Genomic DNA, 17,490 nt, shown 5'->3' on the forward strand with positions numbered 1-17,490 from the left:
CCAAGCCGCCCCTCAAAATAAAGCCTTTTTCTTGGTTGTAAGAAAAACAAAAGCATAAGTTCATGAAAAGACGTGTAACACATGTTCACAGCAGCTTCATTCATAATTGCCTAAAACCAGAAGTAAGCAAATGTCCATCAGCAGGAGGGAGGAATGCAGCTTGGTGTGCTCATACAATAGAATACTTCTCAGTGATAAAGCAGAACGATGGGTACGGCCAATAATACGGATAAATCTCAAAACTGTCATGCTGAGTTTGAGCCCTACACAAAAGGTTCATACTATATGAGCCCATTTATATGAAGTTCTCTAGAACAGGCAAATCTAATCTATGCTGGGAAAAAAATCAGGGGTAGCTGTTGCCTTTGGGAGGGGGAGGCACCAACTGCTTGCTAAAGACCATGAGGGAACTTCCTGGGGTAATGGTAAGCTAGCTGAATATGGATTTCAGATTACACAGGGTGTGCATTTCTCAATACTCGTCAAAGGGTACCCTTAGATTTGTATATTTCATTGTCTGTAAAGTTCACCTTAAAGGGAGAAAAAGAGCTGTAAGCAGTATTCACCTCTAATTAATGACATGCGGCACGCCTGGAGTGAGAAGTACACTGATGCCTGCAACTTACTTTGTAGCGCATCTAAAAAATAAGATGGAGCGATGGGTGGATGGACGGAGGGATAGATCGACAGTAATGTTAATGGTAGAATCTGGATGGTAAGCATAAAATTCCTTCAACTCTATGTGTGACAATTTTCCTAATAAAATGTTGACAAAATTTAAGAAAGGGGAGGATTGGAGAAAGGAGTTCAAAAGATACAAACTTCCAGCTAAAAGATAAATAAACACTAGAGACAAAATGTACAACATGGGTGACTATAGTTGACACTGTTGTGTGACATACAGGAAAGCTGTTAAGAGGGTAAATCCTAGGGTGGCTCAGTTGCTTGAATGTCCAACTCTTGATTTTGGCTCAGACTGCGATATTGGGGTCCTGGTATTTGAGCTCCATAAGGCTCGGCACTAAGCACGGAGTCTGCTTGTCCCCCAAGAGTAGGCTGCTTAACTGACTGAGCCATCCAGGCACGCTTCATAACCAATAAAATCTTAGATTAAAAAAAGGAGGGTAACTCCTATAAATCCTATGGCAAGGAGAAAACTTTTTCCTTTCCATTGTGTCGACATGAGAAGACTGACATTAACTACTGCGGTGATCACTTCACAGTAAATGTAAATAAAATCATGCTGTACACCTTGAACTTATATAGTGAGGAGAGTCGTTTGTCAGTAAAACTGGAAAAACACATATAGATAAAATTAAAAAGGTGCCCTGATGAAGGGGCCTGGGTGGCACTGTGGGTTGAGCGAGAGACTTCATTTCAGCTCCGGGCTGATCATGAGATCGAGCCCTGTGTCGGGTTTCATGCCCAGTGTGTGTCTGCTTAAGATTCTCTCCCTTTCCCTCTGCCCCTCCCCCTGCTTGTGCCCATGCGCAGGTGAATGCTCTCTCCAAACAAACAAACAAATAAATAAATCTTTAAAAAAAAGTGTCCTGATGAAATAAATCATGGTTTCTACGGTAAGAGCCTTGACCGTGAATGTTAAGCAGACACGCATACGTGCACGATGGAGCATAATGCAGCTTCTGAGACTGACGAGATGCTCTTGCCCTTGCAGAAAGATCTTCGAGACATCAAGAGTAAGAAGAGAAGGCTGAGAAGGGCTTTTTTTTTTTAAGATTTTATTTATTTATGTGACAGACAGAGATTACAAGCAGGCAGAGAGGCAGGCAGAGAGAGAGGAAGGGAAGCAGGCTCCCCGCTGAGCAGAGAGCCCGATGCGGGACTCCATCCTAGGACCCTGAGATCATGACCTGAGCCGAAAACAGAGGCTTAACCCACTGAGCCACCCAGGCGCCCCGAGAAGGGCTCTTTTAAAGCATACCTATGTCAGCTGCAGCCCGTGGCTGTCGTGAGTGAGCTCGGTGACAGTGTCTCAGCTCAGACCCACGCCCTGGGGCTTTGCTCCTTCCTGCCCCTTGACAGGAACCTGCTCGCCCAGCGATGCAGGAGTGCTGGGGCGCCCATGCACCTCGGGCCAACCCTCAGCCAATGGGGTGGCAGCTGCATCTTGTAGGCAGACAATGCTGGAGATGTTCTGTGTACCCTCCAGGAGATGCTGGCCCTACTGCCCACAGCGAGAACCATGACACATCCTCACACAGACCCGTTTCTCTCCACCTGTGCTTCCTGCCTGCTTCTCAGATCACCTGCACTCAAGCCCTTGCTTCATGTTTTGCTTCTAAAGAACCCCAATTAAGACAGTGGTATCAGGACTGGCCTGAAGAGCAGATCCTCAGGCTGTGAACCTAGACCTGGATCTCTCGTATCTGTCAGATAGCCACAAGAACCCTACAGGCTGGTATTAAGTGGGTGGGGACACCCCACATTATGCAAATACGAATTCTAGGTCCTCACCTGTGCTGGACTGAGAGAAGCGAGAGAGAAGAGAGAGGGGGAGGAGCTGGCATCTGCATTCGCTCTACCCCTGGAACGGTGTGGGGTGGTGGGAGGTACTGGTAATGAAAGGAATGTGAGGTTGGCTGAGTTTTACTCACCGAGTTGGAGGCTTTGAACAAAGACTGCCAGGTGGGATCAACATCCACTGCAGGCATTCTGTGATGCCAGAGGCTTCTGTGGCCATCGTTAAAGAGACCATTGTCTCCAGCTAGAAGGGTAAGGCTCAGGACTTAGCCATGTGGGCACACTGGGAGAGGACCTCAAGGGACAGACCATAAGGCCAGCTAGAGGGAAGTTTACTCTCACAGTGCACTGACCCATGACCTGTGAGTTACCATCTGGATAAAGGTACCGTAACCTAGTTGCGACACTGTTGGAATCCGGCTCCTTGGAACCTGGGCATGATGCTGGCCTACGGGAAATGAGGTGGATCTGCCAGGATGGGCTCAGCATCCTGAGGAACTCTGAGATGCCTCAAAGAGATGAGAATGTAAACATGGTTGACAGACAACCCACCATCTGATTATATCCCCCAGGACAGGCTAGAGTACACTCCCGTCAGGAAGGAACGCCATGCTGAGGAGGGCCCTGGTATCCCTGAGAAGCCCAGTGAGGGACCACATAAGCACCACAACGACCAGCTAGGCGAGAGTGCAACAGACCACAGCACTTCCAGTGGGTGGGATGATTGTGGAACCAGCTAGGGTGCTGCCTGACATGTCTAACAAGGAAAAAAAAAAAAATCAAGAACTCCTGAGCAAAAGGCTGACATCAGCCACTGCAATGGAAAGTTGTGATTCCTTCCTCCAGTTCCCAGCTCTGGGGCAGCCTCTCCAACAACAGCCAATTGACTGAAGGGAGGGTGGCATGGATCTCTTGAGGAAGAATCCTGTGATGCCTTCCCCAGTAGGACTGGGGAACCTGGGGAAAATGGCCTTCTGGGGATGGCTGGATACACCTGAGCGGACATACCAGGTGTCCCGAAATGCGATGGCATTTACCGCTCTTTAGGAGACTGGGGAGAAAGGGAGCCACAGCCCACCAGGCCCTTCTACGTGGGTCCAACAAGGAGCGCCTATCCTACAGTGATTCCCTGGTCCTGAGTGCAAACTGGGATGGCTTTACTTAACGGACCCTGAACCCACACCGCAAGTCAGAGGCATTATGGAGGGAAGGGTCAAGTGGAAAACCCAGGGTTTGGGTTTGTGGCTAATGTTCTATTCTTTTCAAAACGCTCAGTAGAAAGGATGAAGAGTGGTTTGTTGGTAAGTGGGCAGGAAAGCAGTACACATTCTCTCTCTAGTCCCAGCCCGCCGCCCCCACGGCCCCACTCTCTCCCACGAGAGACCCCAGTCATCAGCACATCTCATGGAATGTCACACTGGTCTGATAGATAAACAACATCATGTTATTTGGACCCAAGGAACTGTGACAAGTCCCTGAAACTGAGGCTTGGAAGAGTAGCACACAGTGGAGTGATGGGGATAGCCACAGAAGCCACATCACCTAAGAGACAGCTTCCAAATGGTGGCTGTCATGGCCAAGGTCAATAGGGGAAATCCGTTTCAAAGCTCCAAAGTGACTCCTCTCAACATTGAAGGACTGAGGGGATCTAGTCTAAAAGGGCCGGCCTCCTTAACATCTTTGGGCTGTGGTACCTCTGACAGAAGTAAGGCGATCGAGAAATGGCGGGGGAGAAGGAAAGAGGAAAACTGTCTTCGGAGCTTAGTCCCCCCCAAATACAAAAGAGCAAAAAATATGACCTGTGGTCAGATTCCACGCCTTCTGAATTAACTGGCACGGGAACGGAATACTGAAGAGCCATCATTTTATTTCACACGTGCGGGGGTGTGGCAGCATCAGTGTTTACAATGCATGAGGTCACAGAAACTTAGAAAAGAAAAAGCAATTGCAAGCAAGGCAAACCACACACCTTCCCAAGACCCCTGTGTATGATGCATAAAATCCTGGGGAAAAAAAGACAGCAGTACAGACCAAATACCCTTGAACCAATTATACAGCAGAGACCTAATACTGTCCGACAGAGTATTTTGAAAGTTATCCTGTTTAGATTATTTCAGTGGTAAATAAGCATCTCTTTAAGAAAACTCAACACAATACCAACATTTATGTCACCAGGCAAGGTGAACATTGCCCAGGTTTTCTAATACTCAGGACTAAAAATAATTATACTAGCATTACGTTACGCACATTCCTCAACACAAACAAAGAAATACAAGGTGCTCAGTGACGTCACAAGTTAGGGGTCATGTTGACCATATGGAGACACTACATCTTCCAGCCCTTCAGTAGGACCCTGGTAAAGCACCTGGTCAATGGATCTGTAACCCCAGCACCCTGTATGCCCTTTCACTCACCCCCGGGGCCCAAGAGCCTGGAGAATTCCTGACAGGAGCCGCTCAGCTCCGGAGTGGCACAGACCCAACCCTCCTAGGCTGCCAATGCCCTAGGGTCGAGGGACAAGGGATGAAGGGGAGTGGAGAAGATGGCGACAGAAGGGTGTTGATACACATGGGCTTCCCAGACCCCTCGGCTCACAGAACAGAAAGACAGAGGGGTATTTCCAATGATTATACAACAAACTTCAATGGTGCCAGAGCTAAGAGCCTTTCAAACACCCAGTGTCAGGGAAGCAGCAGACATGAGACAGGCTAAAGAAGCAAAACAGCCACGGGAAAGGGTGACAATCAATACAGATTGGAAGGAAGTTGTGGATGACCCGCTCTGGCTTATGCGTCCTGTTTTTATCAGTGTTGTTACGTATGTTTGCCTCTCTGGTTCCGCAAAGATTTTTGTGCAGTGTTCCGAGAGACAGCAGACTAAGAGCGTCAATGACAATGGAACACAAGTGACAACGGGAGAGGAAGGAAAATGGCAGAATGGAGGAGAAATGAACACAGCTTGGGACCAGCTCCCCAAATCCTCCAGGACTCACAGGCAGTTACAGATTTATTTCTGCCTCCTCAGCTCAGAGAAAAGGTAAGTACATAGTCTTAAAAATAATACTAAAAATGAGTCTTAAAATTATAAAACAGTTCTTCGAAGTTAATATCAGACCCAAGTTTCTTTCCACACAGGAAAGAATCATTTCAAGTGAATTTGAAAGAGTATTTTGATGATATTTAGCCCAAGGATAAAAATGTATCTTAAAGCTGCATTCAGGTCAAACAAATGAACAAACAAAACTGTATCCAGTAGATTTCATCCTAGTAATAATAGTTTATTGCTATTTTGAATCCATAATGTATGTAGGTAGGATAAAGTAAATAAATAATTACACTGGTTGTTAGGAACCAAAATTTTCAGTGTAAAATGGAAACAAACATAAAATCAAAGTTAAGTAAAAACCCTGTAACCAGGGTTCTGTGAGAAATCTCTGGACCTTCCATTCAAGTCTGCTGTGCTCTAAAAAAGTTTATTTTTCAAAAAAGCTCATAACTTGACATTTAAATTGGAAATACTAATATCATTTTTTTTCTTTCAAAAAAATATTTATTTCCTGGCAATAAACACTGAAACTTCAGGCTTAGAAATGACACTAGCTCCTCTAGCACTTAAATTATGGTCTCTAAGTATTTCCCACTAAAAGGAACCAGAGCTCCTTCAGGAAATTACTTAGTCCAAGTCTAGGCCAGAATATGTACAAAATAACCCTAAAACTATCAAAAACCATTACGGTCACAACAAATGACAGAGAAGCAGGGCTCCAACTGCTCAAAGGTGGGAGATTTTGAGCATCAAAAGATTTATCACGGGACGCCTGGGTGGCTCAGTGGGTTAAAGCCTCTGCCTTCGGCTCAGGTCTTGATCCCAGAGTCCTGGGATCCCTCCTCCACAGGGAGCCTGCTTCCTCCTCTCTCTCTCTCTCTCTGCCTGCCTCTCTGCCTAGTTGTAATTTCTCTCTGTCAAATAAATAAAATATTAAAAAAAAAAATTTATCACGCAGGGGTGTGTGCCTGGGTGGCTCAGTCAGATAGGCGTCTGCCCTCAGCTCAGGTCATGATCTCAGAATCCTGGTATCAAGCCTGGCATAGGGCTCTCTGCTCACTGGGGTGTCTGCTTCTCCCTCTCATTAGCCCTCTGTTCGATCTCTCTCTCCCTCTCTCAAATAAATAAATAAATCTAAAAATAAAATTATCACTTCAGTAGACTGAAGCACATCAGATATAAGAAAAGAGCCAGGGGCACCTGGGTGGCTCAGTGGGTTAAAGCCTCTGCCTTTCACTCAGGTCATGATCCCAGGGTCCTGGGATCGAGCCCCGCATCGGGCTCTCTGCTTGGCGGGGAGCCTGCTTCCTCCTCTCTCTCTCTCTGCCTGCCTCTCTCGCTACTTGTGATCTCTATCTGTCAAATAAATAAATAAAATCTTTAAAAAAAAAAAAGAAAGAAAAGAAAAGAGCCAAATTCATGTTACCTCCTCCCACCCCAAAGAGCCTACTGGACATCCTTGGAGCATTCTGGTGCATCAACTCTTTATTCTGACAATTGATGAAGAAAAGGGAAGAGTCCAGCATCTGTCTTGCCTTTGTTATAGCCTTTTTCACAGTAACCAATTGAGAAGGAGAGTTCTTTGTAAAGGAACCATAGTTAGTAAATACAGAAGAAATTATGCAATTTAAAAAATCACTATTTTGGGAGCTGATGGCAGGATTATATTTCTGAGTACTCCAAAAACTCCTTCAGAATTCAGAACAGAGATAAAAGAAGATACCATCATCTCCTGAATATATAAAAGGTAATTAACTAACTATTCCTGGAAAACCTTTTTAGTACTCTGGCTCACTAAATTCTGTAATAGATGTAGCAAACTTAAAAAAAAAAAGGCATAATCACCAATGACTGCTGAAACATTAGAAGAAAAGATGATGAGGGGGGCGCCTGGGTGGCTCAGTGGATTAAAACCTCTGCCTTGGGCTCAGGTCATGATCCCAGGGTCCTGGGATCAAGCCCCACATTGGCCTCTCTGCTCAGCAGGGAGCCTGCTTTCCCCCCTGCCACCTGCTCTCTGCCTACTTGTGATCTCTGTCAAATAAATAAATAAAATCTTAAAAAAAAAAAAAGACGATAAGGAATTTTCTAGTGGACAGATCAAGTTGACAACAATAGACCCGTGGGTCAGTGTTAGCATCACTGAAAGCAATGAAGTCTTCCTGCCCAAAAAAGAAAAATGGCGAACCTGAAACTATCCAGCCTCTAGTTGTAACTTTTACAGATCTCTAGCTCTGCTAGCTCACTGACAACATGAGAGATACCATCCCTCACAACACATTAACCACCACAATTCTGAAATGTAGGATAACTTGAACAAATAAATGACATAAAGAGGGAAGATGTTTTCTAGACTTAGATTTAAGAAATATAGAGAGTATATGGGTTTTATTTTTAGATCCTGATTCAAACAAAAGAACTATAAGAGACATAATTCCTCAAGAAACCAAAGAATAAACTAAACCCAAAGCTAGCAGAAAGAAGGAAATAATAAAAACCAGAGCAGAGATAAATGAAAGACAGAACGACAACAAAAAAATAACAGGAAAGGGGAAAAAAAAAATCAATGAAACTGAGAATTGGGTTTTTTAAAAAAAGATTAACAAAACTGACAAAGTTTTAGCTAGCTGAACTAATTAAGAGAGAAGACTCAATAACTAAAATCAGAAATGAAAAAGGAGATACTACAACCGACGCCACAGAAATAAACGAGATTATAAGATACTGTTATGAACAACTGTATGCCAATAAACTGGGTAATCTAGAACAAATGAAAAAATTCCTAGAAACATAAAACTACCAAGACTGAATCATGAAGAAACAGAAAATATGAGGAGACCAATAACTGGAAAGAAAATAATCAGTAACTGAAAATCACAGAGAAAAACCCAGGACCAGATGACTTCAGTAGAGAATTCTACCAAACATTGAAAGAAGAATTAACACCAGTTTTCTTGAACTTTGCCAAAAAATGAAAGAGGAGAAAGACTTCTAAACTCATTCTATGAGGCTAACATTACCTTAATACCTAAGCAAGACAAGACATAACAAGAAAACTACAGGCCAATATGTCTGATGAATACTGACGCAAATATCATTAACAAAGTATCAGCAAACTGAATTCAACAACACATTAAAGGGATAGTACACCATGACCAAGTGAGATTTATTCCTGTAATGCAAGGAGAGTTCAACATATAAAATCAGTAATTATAATACACCATGTTAACAGAATAAAGGACAAAAAGCACGTGTCCATCTTAATTGAGGCAGAAAACAGATCTGACAAGGTTCAACACTCAATAACAATACAGTACAACACTCAACAAACTAGGACTAGAAGGAAATCACCTCAACATAATAAAGGCCATATATGAAAGTCCACAGTTAACATCATATTCAATGATGAAAGACCACGAGCTTTTCCTCTATGATCAGAAATAGGGCAAGAATGCCCCCTCTTACCACCTCTATTCAGCGTAGTTTTGGAAGTCTTAGCCAGAGCAACAAAGCAAGAAAAAGAAATAAAAGATACTATTTACCAAAAATTGCTATGACTAATAAACAAATTCAGCAAAATTGCAGAACACAAAATTGACATATAAAAATCAGCTGCATATCTATACACTGACAATAAACAATCTGAAAAGGAAATTAAGAAAACAGTTTCATTTACAATAGCATCAAAAAGAATAAAATACTTAATAAACCTAACCAAGGAGATGAGACTCATACAATGAAAATGACAAAACACTGCCAAAAGAAATAAATAAATGGAAAAATATCCTTTGTTCACACATTAGAAGACTGAATATTAAGATGTCCATTCTACCCAATGCGATCTTAGATTCAATACAATCTCTATCAAAATTCCACTGCACTGGAGCACCCGGGTGGCTCAGTGGGTTAAAGCCTCTGCCTTCAGCTCGGATTACAGTCTCAGGGTCCTGGGATCGAGCCCTGCATTGATCGATGGGCTCTCTGCTCAGCGAGGAATCTGCTTCCTCCTCTTTCTCTGCCTGCCTCTCTGACTACTTGTAATCTCTGTCTATCAAATAAATAAATAAAATCTTAAAAAAAATTCCACTGCATTTTTTTTGCAGAAATAGAAAAATTTATATGGAATTTCAAGTAACCCTAAGTAGCTAAGACAATCTTGAAAAAGAACAAAGTTGGAAGACTCACAATTCCTGATTCCAGAAAATATCACCAGGCTACAGTAATCAATACAGTGCAGTATTGGCATAAAAACAGACATAGGTGAAATATACTGTTGTATATTTCAGCATTAACTTATTAAGATTTTATAACAAGTTTCTCACAAAACCTAGACCCAAACTACAGCTGCTGTTAATTTTTAAAAAGCATTATGCTTCATTTTGAGTTTAACAAATTAAAAGAAAAACTAAAAGGAAACTGAAAGACTTCCCAAGCTTCAAGTGTATGTTCCTCACCACTTCCTCAGCCATAAATGAACAAAACAAAGAAGGTGAGTGAGCGAGAAGAGGGAACAGGAGCAAAGGGTGCCGTGGAGAGCGGCCCACCAGAGCCACATCTGCACAGTAATGGAGCAGTTTCCACTGGAAAAAATTCCACATCATGGGATCCAAACCATGCACAAGAAGGTGCTGCTCAGTCTTCCCAAGACACACAGGATGGACCAGTCTTACTTCTGGGAGTTGAAAACAATCAGGCAAGCAAGGACTTCAGAACAAGGGTGAGGGTACACAAGACTGCAAAATGACAGCGCTGGGGAGAAAGAGGAGACAAAGATGCAAGATAAACAGCAAAGAAGGAAGCTAATCTCAGGAAGCCCAGAACACAGATGAAGAATGTCCAGAAAGGTCAACCGCCACCAGCTGCACCTAAGGCTGGAAGATAAACGGCAGCCAGCGGAGTCTGGTGAGATCTAAGCAACAGGGAGCTGGAAAGTCAACTGGAATGATCCAGAAAACGGGATCGGGTCACAAGGGAGGGAGGAGAGGGATCGGAAACTTACTCCTGGCTGCAAGGACAATTAAGCACAAGGGGATACAAAATAAAGAAACCGCTGAAATCCCAGCTCAAAGACTGATTTTAAATTTGCCTCGTCTGCCTGCCAACGAGAAGGGGGTCTCCAGGAGCGCCTTTGATTCTGCTACACACCAGGAAGACAGGAGGAAAATATAAGGAACTGCCTGGGGCCACAGAGTGAGCGCAAGGATACTGTAGCACAGGCCAAGAAAAACAGACCCCCAGAAGGTGCTGCCTTGACACCTCACCCGACCCTGGCCACAGGCAGCATTCCCCAGGCTCGGCCACTCCATTCGTTCTCTGGGCACCCCTGCCCAGCGCAGCTCCCTAGCCCAGCGCCTGTGATGGTTAAATATTAACGCCACGAAGCGCTTCCTGTGCGCCTGGGCCACAGGCACCTCACTCCATGTCTTAATACCAGCCCCGCGGAATACTGAGGTAGACAGAATTATCCTCATTTTAGGGTGAGGGAAACTGAGGCTCGGTGAGGTCAAGTCATTCCCCTGATGCTACCTGACCAATGAGCAGCAGGGTGAGCTTCTCCAGGCCCAGTGGGGTTTTTGTTCCCCGTTGAAGAGACTCTCGGTTACAAAAGTCAGTGCTGAGCCGAGGTCCCCGGGCTTCTCAGTGAGGCCTTTTCCGACAGGAGAGCTTACTGACCGCTACCTCGGGGCTGAAGGGTCTCTTGCCTCTGGCAAAAAGGCTTGGCCAGCAGCGAGCGGGCACTCGTGTCCAGAGCCCAGCAGCACGGCTCTATGGTTCTATGGCCAGGCCCGAGGACAACGCTGATGGGGTCAGGACAGGGTGAGAGATGGACCGGAGGGTGCTGGCATGGAAGCCACCCAGCAGGGAAGACAGTCCCGGCATTCCACAGCCAGGACCCAGGGGGAGGGAAGGTCTCCCCACCCTGCCAGAGCACAAAACTGTGCCCCTCCCCCTGCAAACTCAACTTCCCCTGGTAGAGAGCGAGCCTCAGTTTCTCACAAAACGCAGACCCAACTAGGAGGCGGTGATGGGGGGGGGGTCTACTTCCTCCACTCTTCTGCAATGTCACAGACAGCCCACGCTCAATCGAGCCAAACCCCTTCCAAGCCCTGAGAGACCCTCAGGTTCTCGAGCCTTGCTCATTCTCTTGGCACAGTGGCACGTGTTTGAGCTCTGCACTCACCGGTCTGATGCCGCTCCTTAAGTGCCAGACCGTGGACAGGGAGGCAGAAGGCCTGGCTTCCGGCCAAGGGTCTCCTCCATACCCTCCAACCCATGTTGCCAGCACCCTGCTTCTCTCTGCCTCAGTTTTCTCACCTTCAAGGAGGGAAAGGTAGCCTATCCTTAATTACCTTACCCAAGTACTGGATTAAAGGAGCCCAGGGAGGCAAACCCCCTCTGAATTCCTAAGCAGCAGTGCATTACCAATGTCTGCCACTGTGCCCAAGGCCCAGGAGCGCAGGCGATAAAAGAGCAGCACTCGAGGCCCGGAACAGCCAGAGCCCTGCGTCCCCGAGGGTTTGGCTGATGCCCTCAATAAAGGGGACTCTGACAGAACCAAGAGGGAAAAGGAAACATTCTTCTCCAGCAGCCAGACGGGGCCTCCCTCCTGCCTGTTCTCCCGATCACCTAGCCACACAGCCCCTTCCCCAGAAAGCTCTGGATCAATGATCCTGAAAACTGCCTAAGTCCTAAAGGGGTTTTAAAAATGCCAGTGTTCCTCTCTGTTCTGCTTTCTAGAGGTGTCCCTTTCAAGCAACCCCATGTTTCCATTCAGCCTTGTGAGCTCTGCAGAGGAGGAGAGCTTACTTCCCATCATCTGCAAAATAGATGCTTGTTCTTACACGTGACTTGAGTAGTCTCACAGATACATATAAAGAAGCCACTGGCCACCTACAGAGTAAACCAGCCTGGACTTGCCTGGCAGCCCCAGCACAAATCACTGTACAAGCCAGGCTTGTGACCAAGCGTGTATTGGCAGGGCTGGGCAGGAGAGGCTGGATGGGGGAAAGCAGGCAACCCACTCTAAGGAGAGATGGATGGTGAAGGGCAAGGGCACTGAAAAGGCATGAGGCAGGGCCAGGTTCAGGGAGCCCGCTTCAGGATAAGCTCTGTAATCTCCGCCCGGCTACCCAGTCTCATGGGTATCCCATAGTAGGCCGTGCCTGGGCTGACATATACAAATGTAGTCTGGGCCACTTGGTAGAGGCCAGCAAAGAAGGGGTTCAAGAGATAGGCGGCCACGTTCAAGGGGAAGATCTGCCCAGCATGCGTGTGCCCAGAGAGAATCAGGTTAATATCTGGCCGAGCCTGCAGGGCTCTCTTAGCAGCCAGTGGCTGGTGAGCCAGCAAGATGGTGGTGTGGTCTGGGCTGCAGCCCCCCAGGGCCTTGACGAGATCCATGCCATGGCCGGAGTAGTGCAGGATGTCTGCTTCGATATCGTCCACCCCAGCCAAGCAGATCCAGTCCTCCCCGTCACCACCCCCATGCTGGGCCCCTGTGGCAGAAATCTTCACGTTTTCGTTGTGAAGGGGCTTGACATTCAGGGACTCCAGCAGCGCAAACCAGTTGCTGACATCTGACGTGTAGTACTCGTGATTCCCCGTGACGAAGTAGGTGCCGAGGCGGGAGCGGAGCTGGCCCAAAGGAGCCACAGCTGTGCGGAGGATGGAGGCTTCCGAATCACAGAGGTCACCCACGATCACTGTGACGTCTGGTTCCAGCATGTTCACCATGCTCACAAACATCTCCATCTTGGTCCTGCCCACTGTGGGGCCCAAGTGAATGTCTGAGAGGAGCACGATCTTGAGGCTGTCCATTGAGGGAGGCAGCTGATGGATGGGCACCTCCACGGTTCTCACAGCTGGAGGCTGAGCGGCATTCAGGAGCCCAGCCACGCTGAGCACGGCAGTCACTGCCACGGCCAGGGCCGGCCTGACCGCCAGCTTCCTTGTCTTGTCAAGGCTGCCCACAACCCTACCACTGCGCCAGGCCAAGAGCTGGTAGGCCTGCTCCATGCCACTGAGGGTACAGAGGAAGAAGACCATGATGATGTAGGCCCCAAGGCAGGAGTAGGCTGCCAAGGAAAAGAGATAGGGCTCCTCCGCCACTAAAAAGAGCATGGTGAAGAAACTGGAATGGGCCAGGGCGAGAAATGCCACAACAGCCATCTTCCAAAGCTGAAAACAGGTGGACTCTGCGGCTGGGGAGTGGCTGAGGTTGCTGACTGCGCTACGCCAGATGTAGAGGGAGCCAATGAGCATGAGCGAGTTGGCAAACAGGGCCAGCTGCAGGCGGAAGAGCCAACGCCAGGCCCTGAGCTCAAGGCTCCCCGCCAGATAGGAGCGGGACACAATCATGGACACGAAGACAGTGCCTGCAGCCAGGGCAGCCTTTGCCCCCAGGGACAGCTGCCTGAAGATCGCCATTGTCTCTGCTCCTAAGAGGGTCCCCTGCCAGTTCTGTGTGGGCGGGCTCTGGAAGGTGAGTTCCTTAGAAAGGACAGTGGCCAAGCAGAAGTTTCCAGGTCAGCTCCGCCTGCAACCAGGAACCTGCGTCAGCTTTGTGGGATATTAGAGCTTCCTTGTCCCCATTCAAAACCTGAAGGCCACTCACATCTCCCCAGCCTGCCTCAAATCCAAGCCACTCAAATACCAGTCGGTTGCTATACTTTATTATTAAAATACAAACATAGTGGATTTTAACGTGGTGGGTAGTTCTCATGTTCTTACTTAGAGTTTTCTGAATAGTTAAAAGTTTTTCCAAAAAGCATATCAACTTTTTTTTTAATGAGTAAAAAAAAATGTTATTTTAAATTAGCGGTTCTCAAAGTGTGGTCTGGGGAGACCCTTTCAGGAGGTACATTTACTCAGAATTATATTCCTAATACTACTAAGCTATAACTGCCTTTTGCATTCTCATTCTCTCATGAGTGTACGGTGGAGTTTTCCAGGGGCTCCATGACATGTGATATGGCAAAACTGAACGTACCCAGCTATCCTCTATTACGACAGGCGCGAAAGAACCGTGCCACTCCTCCCGCTCAAGTTTGGGGAGAAATACTGTTATTTTTCAAAAGATATAGTTTGTTAACATGTAATGATTTATTATTTCTTAAATAAGTTAATAAATATTTTTGAAGTTTCTATTTTAATTTCTAGGACAGTTAAAATCTGAGAACCGCAGTTCTACATACAAGTAAACAAGGAAATCATGGAAAGCTAGTTTGCTGGTATCTTTCTGCAGCTCCAGGCCAGAAAGGACCCCTAGACACCTGACATAAGAATTCCTGGGGTGAAGCTGGGCTCCCTGTGTAGGCTCTGGGCAACCCCCTGCAGGACGATGGGGCACACCATTCCCCAGGGGACTGCCCTTTCCACCAGCTCCTCAACCCTAAACCCTGATGTCTCTCCTCCCACACTGCCACACTGCCCCCATTTTCTCTGCCACTGTTCCCTGCAATGGTTCCCCAACTCCACCTTGCTCCACCCTGGCCAGTGGTTCTCAACGCTGGGTAGCTCTCACCCAGGGCACGCGCACGCACGCACGCGCGCACACACACACACACCCCCTCTCACCCAGGGCTCCTACACACACACGCACGCACGCACGAGCAGGGAAACCAGAGATGTAGGCAGACAAAAGTCTGCACTCAATTTAAGGTGACCTTTCCCTAGAACCCCAAATTAAACTATGTTTAGCAACTGTTTTTCAGCTACTTAAGATTTCCAACCTTGATTTTAAATTAATATTTGTCTTCTCTGGCTAAGCACTTACCGAAAGCTTTTCATCAAGAGATGCAATTTACAAGTAAATGGGCCCATATTTCCTCTCCTTCTATTGAAAACACGCCCTAGCATCAAGCAGCCCACCTAAACTTTGGGGGGAGCCACAGTTGGTTCGCTAAACGTGCGGAGGGCCAGGTGCCCATTTCAATTACCTGCCCGGCCCTCCCCCTGCCCCCCCAATCTTTCCGCGGCTGTGATGCTGACCTCCCCAGGCAGCGGAATGGAGGCCCTCCGGCCCATGCTTTAGCTCTATTTGAGGCTATCCTCCCGCCAATCCTGCAGTGCTCCCCCGCCCCCACCTCACCTACGTGTTCGGCCGGACCTCCAGCAACGCTGGCTGGCACCTGCAGCCTATCTCTTGCCCACCCCTGGCCTGCACCGCCAAACACTGAAGATTGGGAAAATTCAAGCCCCCCAAAGTAGGCAGCAGCAGGGAGTGGCGGGAAAGGGACGAGATGTTTGAAAAGAGAACCCCTCGAAGGAAATCAATCCAACATTCCCATCGCCGGGGCCTCTCCTGACCCCATTTTTCTCCTTCCGGAGCGCTCCGCAGCACCCGAACTGGGCAAGGGAGGGCGCCTCAAGCCACAGCCCAAGGCGCCCTCCAATGCCCCGCGCTCCTTGGAATCCCCCTCCCGGAAAACTGCAAAGCTGGAAAGGTTTGGGCGCACCTTCTCTCACCCCGTCTTGCACCAACGGGGAAGTGGGTCCAAGCGGAAGGCGCGACCGGGGCTGAGCACGCGAGCGACAGAGCTTACCGGGAAGGACGCGCGCCCCGCCCGGCCCGCCCCCGACGGGAGGGCTGGTCCACTGCCTGCGCTCCTCCAGCTGCCCGGGCACAGTCCCGGGGCACAGTCCGGGGGCCCAGGCCCACGTCCTGCAGGACCCCGGAGGGCGGCCGCAGCCCCAGCCGGGTCCCTCGCCAGCCTGTCCCCTCTCAGCGCACCCCCGCGCGGGGTCCCGTGGACTTACGCGCAGGCCGCACGCGGAACCCGGCGGCAGCAGCAGTAGAGAGAGAATGCGAAGCACCCCCCACAAGCCCATCCTGCGGCCTCCCCGCTCCGCAGTCGGCGCGCGGGCCAGCCGCTCCGCGTCACTTGACTGAGGACCCGTGGCCTGGCGCCGCCCTTTACCGGCCCCGCCGCCGGCTGCGCGGCGGTTCCGCCCCTCGCTCCGCCCCGCGACCGCAGGGCCGCGGGCGGGAGCGGGGAGGGGCCCCGGCGAGCCGGGGGGCCGCGGGCGGTCGCGTGACTGCGGGTTAGCGTTATCTGGAATTTGCTTGCAGCTGCCTCGCGGCGCGACCCTTTGGACAGGCAGCCAGAAGGCCTGTCAGCAGCTTGATAACGCGCCCCGGGGTTGGACTTTAACAAGGGTCGTCTTGGCTCCCCGGCTTCCTTGAGGGCACAGAAGGGGAAGTTGAGAGCAGGTACACCCAAGTGGAGGAGGTAGAATGCTAGCCCTGCGTCGCCGGCTGTCCGCAAAATGAATCCAGGGGTCCGCAGTGTGGCCCCTGGAACCAACTGTATTCCCGGTACTTGTCAGAAATGAAAGTTCCAGGGCATCACCCAGAAAGTCTCAATCAGAAACTCTCGGAATGCGATCCAGAAATCCGCATTTTTACAGATGTTCCGGGTTATTCCAGTGCGTGCTCAAGTTTGAGAACCATTGTGCTAGGTTACTGATAGTTTTGGAGGTATGGTTCAGCTGTGACAAAATCAATTTTGAATACCAACCCGCAAAGCACCCAAGTTTGCAGAATTTCTGCTTCGTGGTTGGGTTTTGAGAGGTAAGAGAAGCAACACCTCCAGCATCCTTGCAATGCAGGGAATCTGTCAAATGGGTGTGAACTAGTATTATATCTTTTTGCACTTGGAAAGAAAACGTCTCTGCAGCCTCAGTTAACAGAATCTTTTCCTGGCTGGTTCCCCAGGAGCTCTGAAAATCCCACTTCCCTTCACTGACACTTGTAAGGGTCTCAGGTCTAATGGAAACAGTTTCAGAGGGAAATCACTTCTGGTTGGGTTTTTGTTTTTGTTTTTGTTTTTGTTTTTGTTTTTTTTCCAGCTTATTTACTTATTTAAAGCTTTTACTTAAATTCCAGTTAGTTAACATTGTGTTATGTTAGTTTGGGTGTGTAGTATAGTGATTCAGCACTTCGTACATCACCCTGTGCTCATC

General features: G+C 48.2%; 2 protein-coding genes across 4 annotated transcripts in view; both read right to left on the minus strand.

Annotated features, from left to right (window-relative positions):
• Positions 1-16,413, minus strand: part of GLB1 (galactosidase beta 1) — an 80,647-nt gene extending 64,234 nt beyond the window's left edge. The window contains exon 1 of the mRNA XM_046001745.1: positions 16,285-16,413. Coding sequence (XP_045857701.1) covers positions 16,285-16,356 — 72 coding nt within the window. The 5' untranslated portion in view covers positions 16,357-16,413. The remainder of the gene's footprint in view (positions 1-16,284) is intronic.
• Positions 9,570-16,405, minus strand: TMPPE (transmembrane protein with metallophosphoesterase domain). 3 transcript variants are annotated; one of them, XM_046001746.1, is made up of 2 exons: positions 16,285-16,405; positions 9,570-14,062 (listed from the first exon to the last, which is right to left on the minus strand). In XM_046001746.1, exon 2 carries the CDS (start codon positions 13,951-13,953, stop codon positions 12,610-12,612), a length of 1,344 nt encoding a protein of 447 aa, XP_045857702.1. In that variant the 5' UTR covers positions 13,954-14,062; positions 16,285-16,405; the 3' UTR covers positions 9,570-12,609. The 3 variants fall into 3 exon arrangements, with proteins under 3 accessions (XP_045857702.1, XP_045857703.1, XP_045857704.1); XM_046001747.1 differs by lacking the exon at positions 16,285-16,405 and adding an exon at positions 15,984-16,264; XM_046001748.1 differs by lacking the exon at positions 16,285-16,405 and adding an exon at positions 15,302-15,564.
• Positions 16,414-17,490: the final 1,077 nt, after the last annotated feature.

Source organism: Meles meles, chromosome 4 (assembly GCF_922984935.1).
Source record: "Meles meles chromosome 4, mMelMel3.1 paternal haplotype, whole genome shotgun sequence".
In the NCBI taxonomy this organism is placed as follows: Eukaryota; Metazoa; Chordata; class Mammalia; order Carnivora; family Mustelidae; genus Meles; species Meles meles.

Bases quoted from the DNA above. Each gene is read 5' to 3' on its own strand.
- TMPPE (XM_046001746.1), bottom strand. From the start codon at position 13,953: ATGGCGATCTTCAGGCAGCTGTCCCTGGGGGCAAAGGCTGCCCTGGCT.